The 18575-nt window shown below is 45.3% G+C and overlaps 1 protein-coding gene across 2 annotated transcripts in view; it reads right to left on the reverse strand.

The window, feature by feature from the left end:
- Positions 1-1912: 1912 nt before the first annotated feature.
- LOC147625443 (uncharacterized) overlaps positions 1913-18575 on the reverse strand; it is a 33421-nt gene continuing 16758 nt past the window's right edge. For both annotated transcript variants that reach the window (XM_086818776.1, XM_086818775.1), the window contains exon 5: positions 1913-2318. In XM_086818776.1, coding sequence (XP_086674902.1) covers positions 2188-2318 — 131 coding nt within the window. In that variant the 3' untranslated portion in view covers positions 1913-2187. The remainder of the gene's footprint in view (positions 2319-18575) is intronic.

Consider the following 18575-nt stretch of genomic DNA (forward strand, 5'->3'; position numbering starts at 1 on the left):
CCTAGCTTTGATGATGTAGTGTGCATGAAAGAATTCAATTCTAGCTCCATTTGCACAGTGAGCTCGGACATGGAAAGAAGGTTTTTGGTTAAACCAAGGACGTAATAGACCCGTGATATTTGGGTGGTTTGTCCATCAGTGAGAAGGACATGTATGCCCCAAAACCTTTGGCATGGCGGACACTGTCATCCCCAAGGTAGACTTTAAGAGGCTTGGGAAGTGGTGTATAATGAACAAGCCAGTCGAAGATGAAGGTCATATGGTGGGTGGGTTGCTCCACTGTCAAAGTACCATCGATCAGTCACTTGACTTGTGGAATCCATTACCATCGATCAGTCACTTGACTTGTAGAATCCATGGATGTGGCGAACAATCGAAGCGGGTGATGTCATCTTCGGTGGGGGAGGCTTTTGATGAAGCAAAGTTGACTTGTGGTCGAGGATTCTGTGAAGAACTCTGATCATGCCACTTGGTGCGGCAATCACGCTCCATGTGACCATGTGCTTGCAATAGCGACACCACATTGCCATTATAGGAAGGTGAAAGCTTGTGGATACTTGGACCATTAGGCCGAGCAGAGTTCTACTTGGATGAATTAGTCGCTTGTTTAGGGCGTTGATTGTGTAGTTGCACCTCCCAGAGGAGGGCTTGAAGCCCATCATCATTGCGATGGGCTCGGAGACATTGCCACTTGTTGTACGAAGTACCTTCTCTTGGAGGATCTTGGCAACCAGAGTTTAAAGTTGGAGATTTGCCCACAGATTGATTGGGTAGAGTTATGAATGCCCGCCAAGTTGGGGGTGAGGCCAATAGGAGAAACATTGTTTGCATATGGCCACGATGGTCTCATTCAGGAGCAACTGCTGCCACTCATCCACAAACTGAGTGACCGCTTGTAGCTTGGCAGACAGTCCCAAATGGCTTGGGAAATGCCAAGAGACCACACCATCTGGACTCGACAATCTCCGAAGGATGATTTCCTTCCGAGCAGCCACATCTCATTGTTGCCATAGTGCTTGGGCAGCAGGATCGGCATTGCCTAGATTTTAAAAATTTCTTTTTTCAACTGGCCTTTGGCCCAAGATCCTCCCATAGTTACCAAATTTCACCGTCCATAGACAGCCACCCGTAGGTGCTTATTTATCCACCCGTAGGCGATGCCGTAGAGGAAGCACCAAGGGGGGTTTTGAACCCAGGACCTCTTGGTCCTAGGCAAACACCTTCACCACTTCAGCTATCACCTCATTGGCCGGCATTGCCTAAATTAGCTTCAACGCCTGAGACAATTGGCCACAGAGCATCACGTTGAAGGAGTTCCATTCGAACTCAACAAAGTAAAAAGTTTGGGCCGATGAGCTTGTCGATTTGATAGCTCCGGTTAGTTGAGACTGCTTGAGCAGCCCGTTGTACTGGAGGGGGCAGAACCGCCAGGAGCAGGTCCTCCAGAGTTGGCAGAAGTGGCAGAGCTTGCTTGTGCGATGCTGGCCATTAGGTTGGTGAGAGAATATCATGCAATGAGGACGGCCTCCCTGCCTGGAGTGCAGCCTCTCTTTCTCTCTTTTGCCATTGCAATACAGAGCTAGGCCTGCTTGCTCTCTCTCTCTCTCTTCATCGGCATACAGAACATGCAAAGTGCTAAGCGATGAGAAGTTGACCTTGTAAGGCTCGTAGGTGTGAGCGATGGCAACACCTTTGAGCCGAGCTGGGAGTGGTTTGGAAAGAGGAGAGCAGTGGCCCACCACACAGGCGGAGGGGGTGAGAAACAGGCAGCTTCAAGAAACGAGAGTGCAAGAGTACACCCGCCATGGCACGTCCATGTTTTGACCTAATTACTGCAACGTAGTTTGTGAGGGGGGCGGCTGGATGAAAGTGACGAAGTAAATTGATCTACCCCCTAATCAAACGGCATGATATAAAAACTTCACGTTTACTAGTTTGCTTCAAATGTCTGTGAAAGGTGGTTTCACAATCCAATATAAAACTCTCCTCTTATGAGAATTCTGAAACTTCAATAAATGCACAAACTCAACCAGAATTGGTGCCAAAATTTCTGAAGTATGCTACAAGTTGAATTGGTGCCAAACACAACCACTAAAAACCTTGCAATAGAGTGGCATATGTTACATCTTCATCAACGTACAGAGGCTTGCTGCCCGCTTGCACCATCTCAATGGCAGCTCCCCATCACTATGTACCAAGATATAGCACAATTAAAAGAAGAGGAAGAGTTGAAAGGTGTGCCCAAAAGTGCGCCCTTTCTTTTACCGACAGTTTATTATTTAAGGCTGCTCCTGATGTAGCTGGGGTAGCTGAGGCTTCTGAAAGAAAGATGGTCCACATATGTTAGAATACATCACAGAACTATGACGCCATGCTAGATAATTATTAAGATCAATTATAACATTTACACTTAATTGAGTGTCTTAAGGTGCTTTCATTGTTTTGCAACTTATCTAGACAGGTCTATGTAAGAGCAAGCATCAAGCATCTTAGGAATGTAACAAAGGATGAAGAGGTTCTATATGGTCGCCTCTATTCTGTCCATCGCATTGCATGCCATTGCAGCTCTACCTTCTGCCCACCGCTTATACAATGCTCACCGCACTTTCCTATTCCCTTCCACAGGCAGCCCCCCTTCATCCTGTCTCTTCAGCTGTCTTCTCCATCCAGTCACCTTCCTGCTCTTTCTTCCCACCATTGCTAGCCCTTCTTTTTACTCCCACTCGATTTCATGTTCTGGAATCTGAGCAATGGTGTTAGCTCGTCATTGACACTGACCGTCCCTAGTTCCCCACCCCTAGGACGACTCCATGGTGGCCCCTTCAACAACCCCAATAAAGGATACCCTCAAATGCGATCTATCGAAGACAAACCTTCAGCTCCTCTTTACGTCAGTTGCAACACTAGAGTTCGTCACACTAGTTCCAGCCTGTGTCCACCTCAGGGATAACCTACAAGGTCCAGTTGGTGAGCATCACTAAGTTCCAGCTAAGGTCAAATCTGCACCAGATGGGGCAGTCCAAATATCAAGGCAGTCTACATGTCCAAAAACCTAGCCCCTATTAACCACCAGACATCCCCAAGTAGCGACATGAAATTTGTAGCACTAGTGAGTCTAGACTTGAGGATTTTATATTTAGAACCAGAGGTACAAGCAAAAGACAACACCAAGGAAAGAGCAGCCCTGTTCCGATCGGGAGTAGCCTCCAAGAACAACATAGAGAATAATCAGCTAAAAATCATCATACAAAGACAAACCATCCTCCTAATTAGACGGTAGGTTTCTCCAGAGCCAACATGAGACATGGCCTCAGCTATATCCTACCCAGACTGAATATGACTTAGAGCTCCTAGTCCAGAGCTAGGATGGAGCTAGACGAGTCCTGTACTTACAATGATAAGGATCAGCCCACAACTCCTTGCCTTATCCTCTCCAAAGATCTGCCAATGGAGGGAAACTTCTATCTTTACTACAGCTTGCCATCCGATCCGATACATCTACCTTGCCACCAAGTGGGTTGTTACTATCCATTCAAACCCAGGGAAAGGTAAAGGTTCTCAAAGAGAAAGGAAACAATAGAAGAGTCAAAAAACTCTTCCCCCTAGCCATATGCATAGTAACACAGAATGCTTGTGGGCTAGGAGGTGCACAGAATCAAAGTCAGAAGATGGTGATCGGGATTCGGGAAAGAGTTGCATAGAGCCATGATAGGTGGTGACATCACATCTTGGGAAGAGAGACAGAGAGACGTGATAGGTGGTGAGATTGCATCTTGATGATTCAAATTATGAAGAGCCGTGATAGGTGGTGCAATCACATCCTGATGATTCGAGACCAACACCTCAAAGCTTGCCCATACAAGGTGTGAAAAGATCTTGCACAGGCAATCACACATGTGGCTGCGTACTTCTTTAGGTAGTCGACTCATGGTTGATGATTCCAGGCAGGGCACGATAGATATTACAGAGGATGGGGGGCAACACATTGGTTTCCCCAACCTCTACGCTTTCCCCTTTGTAAAATGTGACCCACCTGCAGGTGCAAGGCAGACTGCAGCAGCAGCCAAGGCTTGTGTGGGCAGGAGCATGGACAGCCAGGCCAGAGTCAGGAGATGGCGCACAGGCTGCCCTGGCACTGGTGGAGCAGCTCCATGCAGGTCAGGCAGGGAAGGTACGACAGATTGAGAAACGGATGTGCTGGGCAGACATTAGGTCTGGGTCAGCCAGACATAGGCGCCCACATATGACAGTCGACATGGGCGCCCACATATAAAAAAGTTTTTTTGTGGATTTATTTTTGCAAGAAAGTTTATTTTGTGGATTTTTAGCAATCCACAACCCACATAAACTAGCTGACCTGCAGACATAGGCCCTTAAATAGGCGCCTCAAGTTGCTAGTTCAATCATCAAGTATGTGTACTCAAGGCTCTTCAGTGCACAGGTCTACAGGTGATTCAAGAAGTGAGGAGAAGGATCTGAAATTTGGGCTGGTATCAGCAGTTTGATCATTCATTGTACTCCAGAACAATCAGCTGCACATTCTTTCATAGTTTATGATTCAAGAAATCGATTTACTGTATGTGATTTTGTTTGCAAGCCTATTGCTGCACCCCTCTCTGTGATTAGCACTTTCACCGGATTCTTCCAGGTGACACACTTGCAAGTCTCTCACTGATTAGCACTTGCAAGTCTCTTGCTGCACACCTCTCCCTGATTATCACTTTCACTGGGTTGTTCCAGGACACATGAGGACTCCACCAAACGACAACCCTGAGGGCCATTGGAGTTTGAGGATCCACCCAAGAGAAACAGACAACACATACAGTTGGGGGCTGCATCATTACACGACCTTCAGGAGTCACCCAGGACAGCGCGGGCCAGACCTCCATGGCACTCTGGCCCGAGGCGGAACACACAACAGCTTCAGATCCAGGAGATTCTACAGCAACAGAGAGATGGCCCCCTATGGGCAGTTGATATGAGGGGCCTCTTCGAGGTCCTACATTCATCCATTTTGGACATTCTTGATGGATGATCATGATGTCTCCCAACCGCTATCCTCATTGTACCCATGAGCCCGTGATGTATCTGTATTTTGTATTCACATGTTATCAGGGCATACAGCAATGTATGTCATCACATCGCATTACCCCTTGGTTTGACACCCCAATCATCTACTCCAAAACAGGATACAATTCTGCAGAAAAACCTGGGAGCTATTTGGGGTGAAAAATGACGACTCGTAGGGAACAAACTCAAGTGAATGTTAATCTCAAACCTAAGAAAAAAATCATCAAAGCAAGTCTAAACCTCAGTATTACTCATATGCCAAAGCTTCGGGAATCTCTGAATTTTTAAACACACATGTATCTTTATGGTGAAAGGAACTAAGCATACTTGAATAAAGATTAGACGGTGCCCTTGGTACAATCAAGTGGTAAGACCTTCCTTCCTATATCGCATGATGGCATCCAACTCTATGCATTTAGATAAATTTGATGACAATGGCTTCTGTGGCCATTTATATGGCAGTGATTGGATGAGCTCCTCACAAGGATTAAAGATTTCAATGAGCAACTTGTAGCATGTATCGATGAGGGATGAGGCCTATCTAGACAGTTCATTGGTGTCTATTGTTCTCACAGCTTTACCAGATTCATACCAAGGTTTTGCATCCATACTTCGGCTCATGATGAAGGACAACCACAACGCCCTTATGTTTGATGAGTTGGTTGTAGTGCTCTTCCAAGAAGAAAAGAAAAGAAAAGATACATTAACGTCTATGGAAGGCCAGATTGGCCTGGTCAAATCTGTATACAACACGTCCATGTCCTGAGTATCATGGAAAGAAAAACTGAAATGAAAAGCTAATCCTAGTCATATGCAGCTCACTATGCAGTCACTGTCTAGGAGGTAGATGATACAAGGGGAGGGGGATGTGGCTTGCTGATAGGCCTGAAGAAGCTGGTGATCTGTGGCTGGGATCTCTAGCTTGCACCTATAGAAGCCTCTCTCTATGTCAGTGTAGCTCAAGGAGGAAAAGGCCTAAGCATCTATGGTTAGGATACTCCATCACCCGGCTAAGTGGGCCAAAATCCTCTCTAAACAAGCAGTGGTATCTCCCTCTGATCTCATAATATACAGGGCATCTCCATATGTAATGCTCCTCTATCTCTACCTCTCTGTGGCATAATCTGCATACTCTGTCCTCTCAAGGCTGCCTCAATCTCTAGAGTGTGAGAGGAAACTCTAATCTGACCAACAGTCACCCTGATGGCGTGAGACGTGTGTACATCCATATAGCCTGGGTGTCTGACAAATCCATCCTCTGTGAATCTAAGGAAATGATCTCTGTAGTACTGCATCTTGGTGAGAAGGGAACCCGACCAAGTCTCCCTGGTGTGCATTTGGATCAAATCCAGTCTCAGAACTCTATTCATCTCCTCTCAGGAGAGTGTAAAGTATGGGGAGTCATCATCATACTGGAAGGGCGGTACTCTATCCATATCGAGCCCATGTGCTAGGAACCACTCATCTACTGCAGCATACCATGATGGGTGATGGCCCTCTGTGGCAATACTCCGTGACTCCATGGCCAGGCAGGGTAGTCTCTCTAGACCCGTGCCTCTGATGCGTCTGATATAGGCTATGCCCTGAAATAGAGCCTCTACCATCATGGGGGGGCACTGCAAGCTGTGCTCTAACGATCTCATGTGGTACTGATGGTTTGATGTGAATCATCCTAGAGATCATGAGGATTTGTGGTCTCTCCATCAGACGCCAATCATATGTGGAGAGGTTAGGTCCTAGGAGCCCATACCAGTGCTCCATACATCATAGTTGGGGTGATTAAGGTGTCAAACAGCCATCCTTTGGTGCGAGGCTCCTGGAAGTGAGCCTGATGACATTGTCACTCCATCAATGCAAGGGCAACATAACCTCGGGTAAGCCTCTCATGTGATGCCTCTCTCATGGAGGAACAACTCCCATTACTAGTGAAGGTAATACCCAAGTATACATATGATTCGGTCACCTCCACCTGGATGCCTCTATATGTGATCATTGTATCTTTCATAACCCGTTTGGAAGTGTGAAAGATCATAACCTTGGTTTTCCCAAGGTTTACTTTCTTAATTTGTACATGAGATACAAGGGGAATGGTATCACCCTCTTCACCATCATCAACACATGCTCTCGGCCTTTATGCATGAAGGTGATCCTGTTGGTCTTGTAAGCCTTGTGCGGATCAATGTGTGAGTGCCAAGGCTTTCCAAGTAATATATCACAACCTTTCAAAGGAACTACAAGAAAGTCCTCATGATCCACATAACCTTGAATGTGTATACGCAACTTGCCAATAATAGGCATAACATACACTTCTCTACCAACAAAGGTAGCCCCTGCTTCAATTTGAGGACCCATGTCCTCCACTTCAATACCCAAAGTAGCTGCCATCTGTGTAGATATGAACTTCTCAGTTGCAACTTGCACAATAATCAAACATGAACAAAGCAGGCTGATCCTTAAACTGTCCCCAAGCTTTACATACAACCCTGTCTTTGCTATCATGTGAAGTGTTGCCATGCACATCCGGAACCATATGCACATTAGGCTTCAATGCATTCGCATTATCACGCTGCTTCTTGTTTGGGCGTACCCTTGCAATATGCTCCGTGCTACCACAAGTAAAGCATTTCTCCTTGCTCATATACTGCTTTTTCTGCTCCGGAGTGAGACCATAGTCTCTCACTTGGAAGGGACGCTTCTTGGTAGACTTATTTTCCGCCTTTGGACCATTTTTATCTTGGTTTTGGTCCTTTGAAGTGGCTGTCCACTATTTTTCAGGTTTTGGACAGCCCTCTCTTTGCCTTGGAATGAGGGTTTAGCTTTATTGAATCGACTCAACTTGAGTTCGAATTGCTCGGTGGGAGTGGTGACTGCAATTAGTTGGTATAAGGTGTAACCAGGATACATTTGTAGTCCCGCTTTGTACACGGGTTGCAATCCCGATTGAAACCTTATCTTCCTTTCCGCCGTTGTGACATGCATAAATGGAGAAACCTCCAAAAAACTTTTGCACATATGCATTCACCGTTTCCCCTTATTCTGGTTTACCCGATTCCACTTCATCGTTATCTCATTCAATGCATTGGGAGGCAAAAACTGGGCATAGAACCTCTCCTTGAACTCTTCCCATGATCTAATAGGATTCAGTGAGAGCTTCTCCGTAAGCCACCAATAAGCAGCAGTATCTTTCATAAACATGCTTACATGCCAGATCATGGATTTTTCGGTGAAATCCTCATCATTAAAAGTAATATCAAACTAGGCAATAAAAGCAATTGCTTGTAATACATCATATTCCCCATGATATGCATCAAATTTCACAGATTTGTCTCCGGCTTTGAAGTCACGAGACTTAGATGCATTAACTTGCATCTCAACATGTTTTTCCGCATGTATGTCCGTTGGGACAGCCCCTATGACTGGTATCATTTTAGGAGCAAAAGGTGATGCATTAGACATAGATACATGTGCCTTGTAAGCATGAGGCATGGCTGGCCTCTAAACACACATTGGTGCATTTTCACCCATTGCTTCGCACTATAACTATTTGGCCTTCCTAGCTCTATTCTCATGGTGGAAGTTTGAGGCAATAACAGGTCTGTGATGCCCTTAAACATGTGCTCCACTCATGAATTCAACGAGTTTACCACCTGGGCCGATACGCTCGGGTAATCTTTTGAAATTTCATCGTGATGGTGAGGATAGATCATTGCAATTTCATCAGCTCGCGTTGACTATGTCCCTGCCCTTTGTACACACTGCTCGTCGCTCCTACCGATTGAATGGTCTGGTGAAGTTTTTGGATCGCGGTGACGCTCGGTGTGACGCTGGTGACTTTGTGAGAAGTTCATTAAGCCTTATCATTTAGAGGAAGGAGAAGTCATAACAAGGTTTTCGTAGGTGAACCTGTGGAAGGATCATTGACACAATCCGAAGAACACCGCGAACTGTGGACATTCCGCAAGGGCCACGCCCCCTTGCCCGGCCACTAGACAGGTGGAAGAACGCATGGGGACACGGACCATAAGGTTTGCTCAAGAAAAAGCACCAATCTTGGTCAAAAAGTAGAGAAAAGCAAAAAGTTAAACTAGGTTGACCCCGCGAGCCAACAGGAGCACCACTGGCAAGAGGAGACTAAGCCGAAGGCCCGAACCAAAAGGCTAAAAGCTGCTTTTTCAAAAAGTAGCTCCAAGGCCAAAAATCAAGGCCTTGAAACCAGAAAAGCAAAGCACAAGAAGTTTATTAAAAGATGAGTAATATTTTATTAATAAAAGTAAAAGAGGAAAGTAAAAGCATGAGTAAGCTTTCTAGCAAAAAGCAGGGCTCCATGGAAGGTTGAAGCTCACCGTACCCCCATAACCACCGCCAGTGGCCATCTGTTTGCCACCACCTGCTCCCACCCATCTATGTAGCCATCGTACAGCTACTGTATGTCACTTAAAGAACAGCTGCTGCACCATCTTTCAGCACCACTTGTGCTGCCTAATTATCCACAGCCACCTATTTGGCTTCTGCCCTGTACTAAGTGCTGCGGCCAGACTGTCCTGTTCAGAGCCACTGGCCTGTGCCAACTTGTGTGCTGCCTGCTACCCAGCTATTGCGCCTATTCGCCACCGCCAAGAGAACCGTCGCTTGCTGTACTGGACGCTGCTGACCACAGCCAACATTGCCTTCCATTCACAACAACTGTAGCTGCCAGCCATCTGTGCGCCATGTGCCTACCACCATCGTCGTGCCAGCGATACTGCCGCCTAAAGCGCCATCTGATAGCGCCTGTGTTACCACATCAGTGCCACTGCCCGCCGTACTTCCATCTCTGGATTCCAGCTCCGTGCAGCTGCATGGGCTAACCCTGGTTCTTACACCTCTATTTGGTCTCGTGTGGGCCGTCTCTTCTTCCATCTGGAAAACAAGATTAGAGTTGATCATCTTGTACTTAATCATCTACACATACCACTGTTGGACCTCGTCTACAAGCCTGGGGATTATTTGGATTTGGACTTGGACTTGGACTTGGACTTGGACTTGGATTTGGATCTAGACTTGGATTTGGACTTGGATTCATTGGATTTGGATTTTGGATCAGGTGAGAGATTCTTGTGAGTCATTCTTGTGTGTGCTTGGCATCATGGTGTGCTCGGCATCAGAGATCTCGTGCCTCGACATCGACTTCGACTTGGGTTTCTACACCGACATTTTGTTTGATTTTGTATTCATTGGTTGTATTGATCCTAGCTTGCAAGCCCGTGGATTGTTCTTGAATAAATTCCTCAAAGGGGGCGGGGCCTGTTCCCCACTCAGTGTGTGTGTACTGTGCAAGTTCCCTAAGCCCTTCTCTCTCTCCCTCTCTATCGTCTCTCTCTATATTTCTCTCTTGGATACGTGGTTGAATCTGACGCGGCACGCCCCGCTGGGCTTACAGTGGTATCAGAGCAAGATTTCTCTTGAAGAAATCTTTCTTAGGGTGACAGAACCATGTTAAGAGTAGAGGGAAACCAAGGGCCTAATGAAGGGAACAACTATGAGGCCGATCTAGGATTTTAGGATGGGAACCAGGGTCACCGATCCATTACTCATGAGACCATGGCCATATCATCAGATGAGTATCATGATTTTCAGCAATTCAGGCATTTTCTCAGAGACGAAGAATTCCTTGCTTGGACAACCAAGAGGGAACAGGACAAGAGAAGGGCTCAAATGTTTGAGGGTTACTATGATCCAAACCTGTTTATATGAGACAATGGATTTGAGGCCAAAAGTGATCGAAGAAATGCTATGCTCCACCCTGCATGGGGCATAGAGGCATCTTGACTACAATTCAAGCTTTACAGAGCTACTTCTATTGGCCTGGCATGAGAACGGACATTGAGTTATATGCTCACGAATGTTTGGTTTTGTCACATGGTCAAGTTTGATCGACAAAAGCCAACAGGATTATTGCAACCCTTGCCGATTCCGAATGTTCCATAGGAGAGTATTGCTCTGGATTTATCTTTGGATAACCAAAGTCAAGAAATGGGAATGATGGCATATGGACCTTTTCAGGATACCAAGAAGATCAACGATGTATGTTATCAGTTGGACCTTCCAGAGCATTGGAGGATATATAATGCCTTCCATGTCAGTTTATTGAAACCATATACAGGACTTCTCCGAAGGAGCCTATATTGGAGGATCCACTAGGAGTGGAAGAGCTAGAAAAGATTGTGTTTCATTCTGTGAGAAAAAGAGAAAAGACAATGGTCAGAAAGTTCCTCTTAGAATTCGAGAATTATTTGCTATTGGATGCGAAATGGATGCCAGTGGACTACTTCAAGGACTATCAAGATCTACTTCGAGCTTATGAGAAACCGGTTGGTCCATATGTATTTAAAGTATAGGCATACTTCTTGCGAACAAGATAGATTCAAGAGGGAGAGATTGTACCACTAGCCCTCTTAATTGCATATATATATTTTGGAATGGAATTTGATCATTATCTTGCTTATATAATGGTTACTTGGACATGCTCTAGTTTGAGTGGCAATGATGCCAGATAGCCCAAGGAGAAAGACTTGTATTTGGGTGGCAACGATGCCAGGTGACCCATTGGATAGGCCTTTGTGCCAAATATCTTGGACTTCGTAGTTGGATGGTCATTGTGACCAGATAGCCCAGATGACTTTAGACTTCACCGTTGAACGGTCATTGCGACCAGATAGCCCAGATGATTGTATTGGACTTCACAGTCGGGCGGTCATTGCGACCAAATAGCCCAGATGACTGTATTGGACTTCACAGTCGAGCGGTCATTGCGACCAAATAGCCCAAATGATTGTATTGGATTTTATAGTCGGGCAATCAATGCAACCAAATGGCCCAGATGACTATTGATGAACTCTTGGGCGGTCCTAGTGACCAGATGGCCTTGAAGATTGACTGAGCGGTTTCCTTCGGGAGCCAAATAGTTCAGCACCGGTTTTCGATAAAACAAGACAAGACAATCCATGGACAGGAGGATCTTTACTTGTGCACTGCATACTCATGTATGTTTGAATTTGTTTGACTTTGCTTGATGTTTTTGATGTGTGGACAAAGCTTGAATTTATCGCATGAGATAGTCCACTGGGCTCCAGACTACTTGACCGGTACTTGGAATACTCAGTAGATGTGAATGATGTATACCTGTTTGTCGACTAGCTTCTCTCTAGTTTTTGCAAGAGGTAAGTATGCATTTCTTGTAACTAACACATGTGATAGGCCATGAAGAAGTATCATCAAGAACAAAGCCATTGGTCAAAGGTAAGGCATAGAGATGTTGCCAGATGAGCAGATGATACCACAATTATGGGAAAAGACCAGTTGCACAAGCTCACTAGACAAGGCTAGTACTGGGAACATATGGATATACTTGAAACATATGTATACACTTGGAACATATGGATGTACTTGGAACATATGGATGTACTCGAAACATATGGAAATGCTTGGAACACTTGCATCCCGCAGTTCAGGACAATTGCGATATAAGAGGGAGGGAAAGTAACTATTTGGCCTTCCTAGCTCTATTCACATGGTGGAACCCTTGCCCGAACACTAGACAGGTGGAAGAAGGCATGGGGATAGGGACCATAAGGTTTGTTCAAGAAAAAGCACCAGTCTTGGTCAAAACACAGAGAAAAGCAAAAAGTCAAACTGGGTTGACCGCGAGCCAAGAGCACCACTGGCAAGAGGAGACCGAGCCGGATCAAAAAGCTAAAAGCCACTTTTTCAAAAAGCAGCTCCAAGGCCAAAAAGCAAGGCCTTGAAGCCAGAAAAGCAAAGCACAAGAACTTTATTAAAAGATGAGTAATATTTTATTAATAAAATAAAAGAGGAAAGAGGAAAGCAAAGTGAAAAAGGCAAAGCAAAAGCATGGGCAAGCTTTCTAGCAGAAAGCAAGGCTCCCCTCTAGGATAAAACTAGCTTGTGCCCTTCTTGAGTATCAACTAGCTTGTGCCCTTCTTGAGTATCAAGTTGAAGAGTATCCTCTCAACCATCATCAAGCTGAGAGATACGCCTTTACCATCATCAACATCTTCAACGAAGCATGGAGATTATCATGGAAGCTTGAAACTTACCGTACCTACATTAACCACCGCCAATGGCCGTGTATGCCACCTACCAACAACTAGCTGCCGTTTGGATCGCCAGCACCTGTTGCCGCCCATCTATGGAGCCATTGTACAGCTGTTGTACGTCACTTAAAGAACAGCTGCCTGCGCCATCTTTCAGCACTACCTGTGTCGCTTGAATATCCACGGCCACCTATTTGGCTGCTGCCTGTACTAAGTGTTGCGGCCAGACTCTCCTGTTCAGAGCCGCTGCATGTGCCAACTTGTGTGCTACCTGCTACCCGATTGTTGCGCTTGTTCGCCACTGCAAATAGAACCCCGCTTGTTGTACTCAGTTTCACACGCACGGTTCACGGGCGGTCATCTCCTTACCCAGAACTACACATTGGTCAGGCAAGCATGAAAATAGCATGCAATTTCAATTGCAGGCAAGCACATATAGATGCTATGCAATGCAACATTGGTATAGATAATCCCTATTCATGAGACTATACCAAAGTAGACGTGCTCCAATCAAGTACACGAGGTACCAGACCCAATGGAACACCAATCCGGGCATGTACACACAAGCACAAGTCCCAGCGAAAAGCCAAGTCGACAATGTGGCCCAGCATATACAACTGCCATCGACGCCAGGTCAATGTACATACATATTTAGAAAGCATGGGTGGACCAATTGGGTGGCCAAATGGTGACACTTGGAAGCTTGGAAAACACACTAGCAAGCTTGGATATGGAGTTGGGAAAGATAAAGTGCAAAAATACAGCCAAAGACCTCATGAAGGGAGGCGCCTACTTCTAGAGAGAGATAATGAGATGTCTAACCTCGGTGTTAAACAGAGAGGACAAGTGACTTGTGGTTCAAGCTGGGATGGTTGATTGCTCTCTTTCAACAAAGGGGATAAGGTCTGGGCGGTGGACATTAAGCTTTGTCCACCTTGGGACATCAGCGTGTGCAAACATAGGGCTGGTCATAATTTATGAGTGAGTTTTGGTCGCCCAAAACTTAATGAAGTATGTACATACTCACTTATAAATTAATGCTAGTTTCTAAGGCTAGATTTTGACCAATACCTGCCACCTATTGCATGCCACATAACCATGTCAGTGGACAGTTTCACACGCACGGTTCACGGGCCGTGTCCCCTTACCCTGAACTACGCTTTGGTCAAGCAAGCATAAAAACAGCATGCAAATTCAATTTGCAAGCAAGCACATAAAGATGCTATGCAATGCAGCATTGGTATGGACAATCCACGTTCATAAGACTAGCAAAATAGACGTGTTCTAGGCAAGTACACAAGGTACCGGACCCAATGGAACACCAATCCTCCAGGAATTTCCGAGCATGTACACACACGCATAAGTCCCAATGGAAAGCAAAGTCCACAGTATCACATGAGTAGCATCAATCCCCGGCATATGCAACTGCCATGGACGCCAATCCAATGTACATACATAATGAGAAAGCACGGGTGGACTAGTTGGGTGGCCAAATGGTGACATTAGAGCTAGAAACTCTCAATCTAGGGTTTATTGAGAGAGAGAGAGAGAGAGAGAGAGAGAGAGAGAGAGGAAAAATTCTAGTTTTTGAGCTTTCCATTGAGGCTGTGGAGCAAAGTGTAGCTATGGAGCATCACCAGTCATCAGATCTGAAAGCTTGACCTACCAGGTTAGCATAGCTAAACACCCTAGAGCGGATTGCAGGTATTTGAGAAAGATTGAAGCAAAAGACAAGCTGCCCCAAGCCTTGCAAGCGTGTTGTTTTTTTTGAGCTCACCATTAAAGCTTGGAAGAAGCACTAGTGAATGTATTGCCTTGAACCGCTACCATGAGGCACATGTTCTTGATGTATGGTTGATTAGACAAGTGTATGGTTGCATTGGCAAAGCATTGAAGCATTTGCAGGAGGAAAATCAGATTCGCAGACTCATTTTGGAAGAATTTGAAGTTCACAATGTGTGGATCTTGCATTTGGCAACTTTTGGCAACATAGATGGCATTATGAAGCATTTGGAGAGGGTATATGAATCCTAGTTCACACTTGCGCTTGGTCAAGACTCAAATGCCACATCAACTTCTATAGCAGTAGGCGGCAGCCCACTTTCCAGCGCAAACTGCTGTTAGAGTCTATGTGCAGAAGTAGACCATGTTTGAGCAGGCTATACTCACTAAACATCATCATTAGGTGCTGAATATCATTGCTAAGTTTAGCATTGAGCTGTATTGAACTTGTGGAAAGTACAGCCATAAAAAACGAGTGGAAAATGAGCTAATTCAGATTAGCGTAGTAGAATTGCACTGTGGACTGTGTGCATGCTGAATTCAGCATTTGAACATTACATTGTGGTGCTATTAAGCGTGGAGAAGCCAGCCATTACATAGGTTTGAGTGTAACACGTGGAAGCTCTGAGAGTCTTCTTTCAGCCCTAAACACTCCTGGAAACATGCTGATGCAAAACGCAGAAATGGGGAGAGAGTAGAGAGAGAGAGAGAGATGTGCCGGAAATTCAGTATATTACTATAGTACAAAAAGGTATTAAGCGTGGAGAAGCCAGCCATTACATAGGTTTGAGTGTAACACGTGGAAGCTCTGAGAGTCTTCTTTCAGCCCTAAACACTCCTGGAAACATGATGATGCAAAACGCAGAAATGGGGAGAGTAGAGAGAGAGAGATGTGCCAGAAATTCAGTATATTACTATAGTACAAAAAGGTACTCTTCTACAGCCCTAGGCTGTCTTCATGAAAAGGGTGATAAACACCAAAATTCTGGTCCCTAATTGGACCCTAAAGGACTCAATCCCTAAAGGACTGAATGGTTAGAACTATGAGCACACTTTGCTATTTATAGTCTCTTAACTTTAATGGAGGGCTGGCCGACTGCTGTTGGCCAGCTGATTGGACATAAAATCATATAAATGATGCGCATGTAGCTGCCCCTTTTCTGATTCAGCCGACAGCCCCTTCAAGTCTCAACCGACAGCTCTTCTTCTGTTTCTGGTACAGCCGACAGGGATCCAAGTCCCTTCTCCAGTCCAACACTGCTCCTTGTGCTCCAAGTCCTAGCTCTATCTGGTTCATACTCTTTATCTGGCTGCCTCTTCTGGACCAGCACCTGAGAATGTCCATGGCATCTTTCATGTACATGACATTGAGCCTGAGGGAACCACAACAACCAAAAACGAATTGCAGCAAGGTCTCCTTGACTATGACAGAGATGCGGTAGGAGCTGCAGTGGAGCTTGTGATGAGTATAAGCTCATGCATGGAGTATAGCTCAAAAAAACATCAAGTAATATATGTGCTACATACCCTGTCAAATGCATGTGTGAAGAGTATATGAGTTGCAGGTCATCTCAGTAGAAAACAGAGTGCTGTTTTGGACAAATTTGAGCAACAGCATGCATGTGAAGCAACTTCAAATGAAGCATATGACATGCACGAGTGAAGTATGCAGGTATCTACATGTGAATGAGCTTATGGTGAGCATGGAGGACTATTTCGGATGTGTTTTTCAAAATTTGTGAGCGGCGCCAAGTGTTTCAGCTTGAACAAAGAGTGTTTTTGAGTCCTAGATTTTGTTGCCATAAAAACTGTGGAATGTGTGGACAACATTGGTGATCAAGCACATGTATGTATGAATGAGTATTTGAGTTGATTGGTTGGTGTACTCAGTGAAATTTGTGCATAGCAAGATGAGTGATGGTCCAAATAAGATTGTTGGGGAAAAGCTTGAAAGGAACAACTTCCGGATTTGCAAGTATCGCATGACAAACTTCTTGAAAGGCAAAGGGCTTTGGAATTTGGTGACAGGTGAGGAGATAGAGCCAAGGGTTCCAACAATTAATGCAACTCCAGCTCAACTAACAACACATAGGAACTGGACGGAAAGAGCATTCATAGTGCTCCATTACTTCTCGACTTGCGTGTCAGATGGAATCTTATGTCATACTTAGGATACAGACAATCCCAAGGTTGCATGGGATACATTGGTGAAGTTGTATGACACCATGTGAACTGGCCGCCGACTGCTAGTCGGCCAGCTCCTGGACATAAATAAAATATATGCTACAGCCGACTGGTCCCTCCTCTTATGTGTACTGGCCGACAGCACCCATGTCCTCCACTGGTCAACTCTCCTTGCCAAAACAGCAAACAATGCTCCAAATCTGTGGTTCTAGTCCTTCTTTAATCCCTCTTTATCTCGCTGCACTCAAGGATTAGTCCTGAGATTAGCATGTACATGTGTGTGCACATGACATCCCCCTCTGCTAAACTTGATGACGGGATTCCAATCTGCTTCTTGGATGACTGTCATCATCCCATTTCATTCCTGGAGTCCCTCTGTTATCCTTCCTACTCTAGCAACCTTTTAACTGAATACCCGACCCGGTCTCCAAATCCACTCTAACTCTGAAGAAGATCTATGCATCTGTTCCATCTAGTCCCCATTCCGTTCCTACCCTGTCTTTGAACACCGTCTTGGTCTTCATTCCTGAGAAATGAGTCTGGCATTCTCACTCCACCCCTTGGAGAATCATCCTCCCTTGGAACCGTTGCCTGAAAGCCTTTCCTGGCTTACAAGACTACCATCCCCTTTGGCCTTTGTGGAACACCACCAACCAACCTCCTGGGAGTTCTTCTCGGTCTTGTATTACTTCCCTTGGGTCTCTTACCTGTGCACTTTCTTGTACCTTGGACCTGTGCAACTTCATATGGGACTGAATCAGTGTTTAGCCTTGGTGAGCTTGATGCTCTGATACCAATGTTACATGCCGAAGCTTTGAGATGCTTCTTTCAGTCCTAAATACCATCTAGAACATAATGATGCAAAAACACAAACAGAAGGGAGAGTAGAGAGTAGAGAGAGAGAGAGAGAGCTGGAAATTCAATATATCATATGGTACAAAAAGGTACATAAATCCTTGGAGCCCTTGGCTGCCTTCCATGAAAAGGTAGACCACCTAAACAAAGCCCTAATTCTATGACCCAACTCAAAAGGAGTTGAATGAATGAAATGATGAGTAACTATGCCTATTTATAGGCCTTGTGGTGACCATGTGAACTAGCCAACTGCTGGTCGGCCACCTCCTGGACATAAATAAAATATATGCTGCAGCCGCCTGGTCCCTCCTCTTATGTGTACTGGCCGACAGCACCCATGTCCTCCACTCGACAGCACCCATGTCCTCCACTGGTCAACTCTCCTTGCCAAAACAGCAAACAATGCTCCAAATCTGTGGTTCTAGTCCTTATTTAATCCCTCTTTATCCGGCTGCACTCTAGGATTAGTCCTAAGATTAGCATGTACATGTGTGTGCACATGACATTCAAAATTCAGCCCTAATTGCTATGGAAGATGATGATTTGGTTGTTATTACATTAAATGGTCTGGGCAAAGATTACGAGGCATTT

This window comes from Cibotium barometz, chromosome 24 (assembly GCF_041138505.1).
Source record: "Cibotium barometz isolate CiBa-2024 chromosome 24, ASM4113850v1, whole genome shotgun sequence".
Taxonomy (NCBI): Eukaryota; Viridiplantae; Streptophyta; class Polypodiopsida; order Cyatheales; family Cibotiaceae; genus Cibotium; species Cibotium barometz.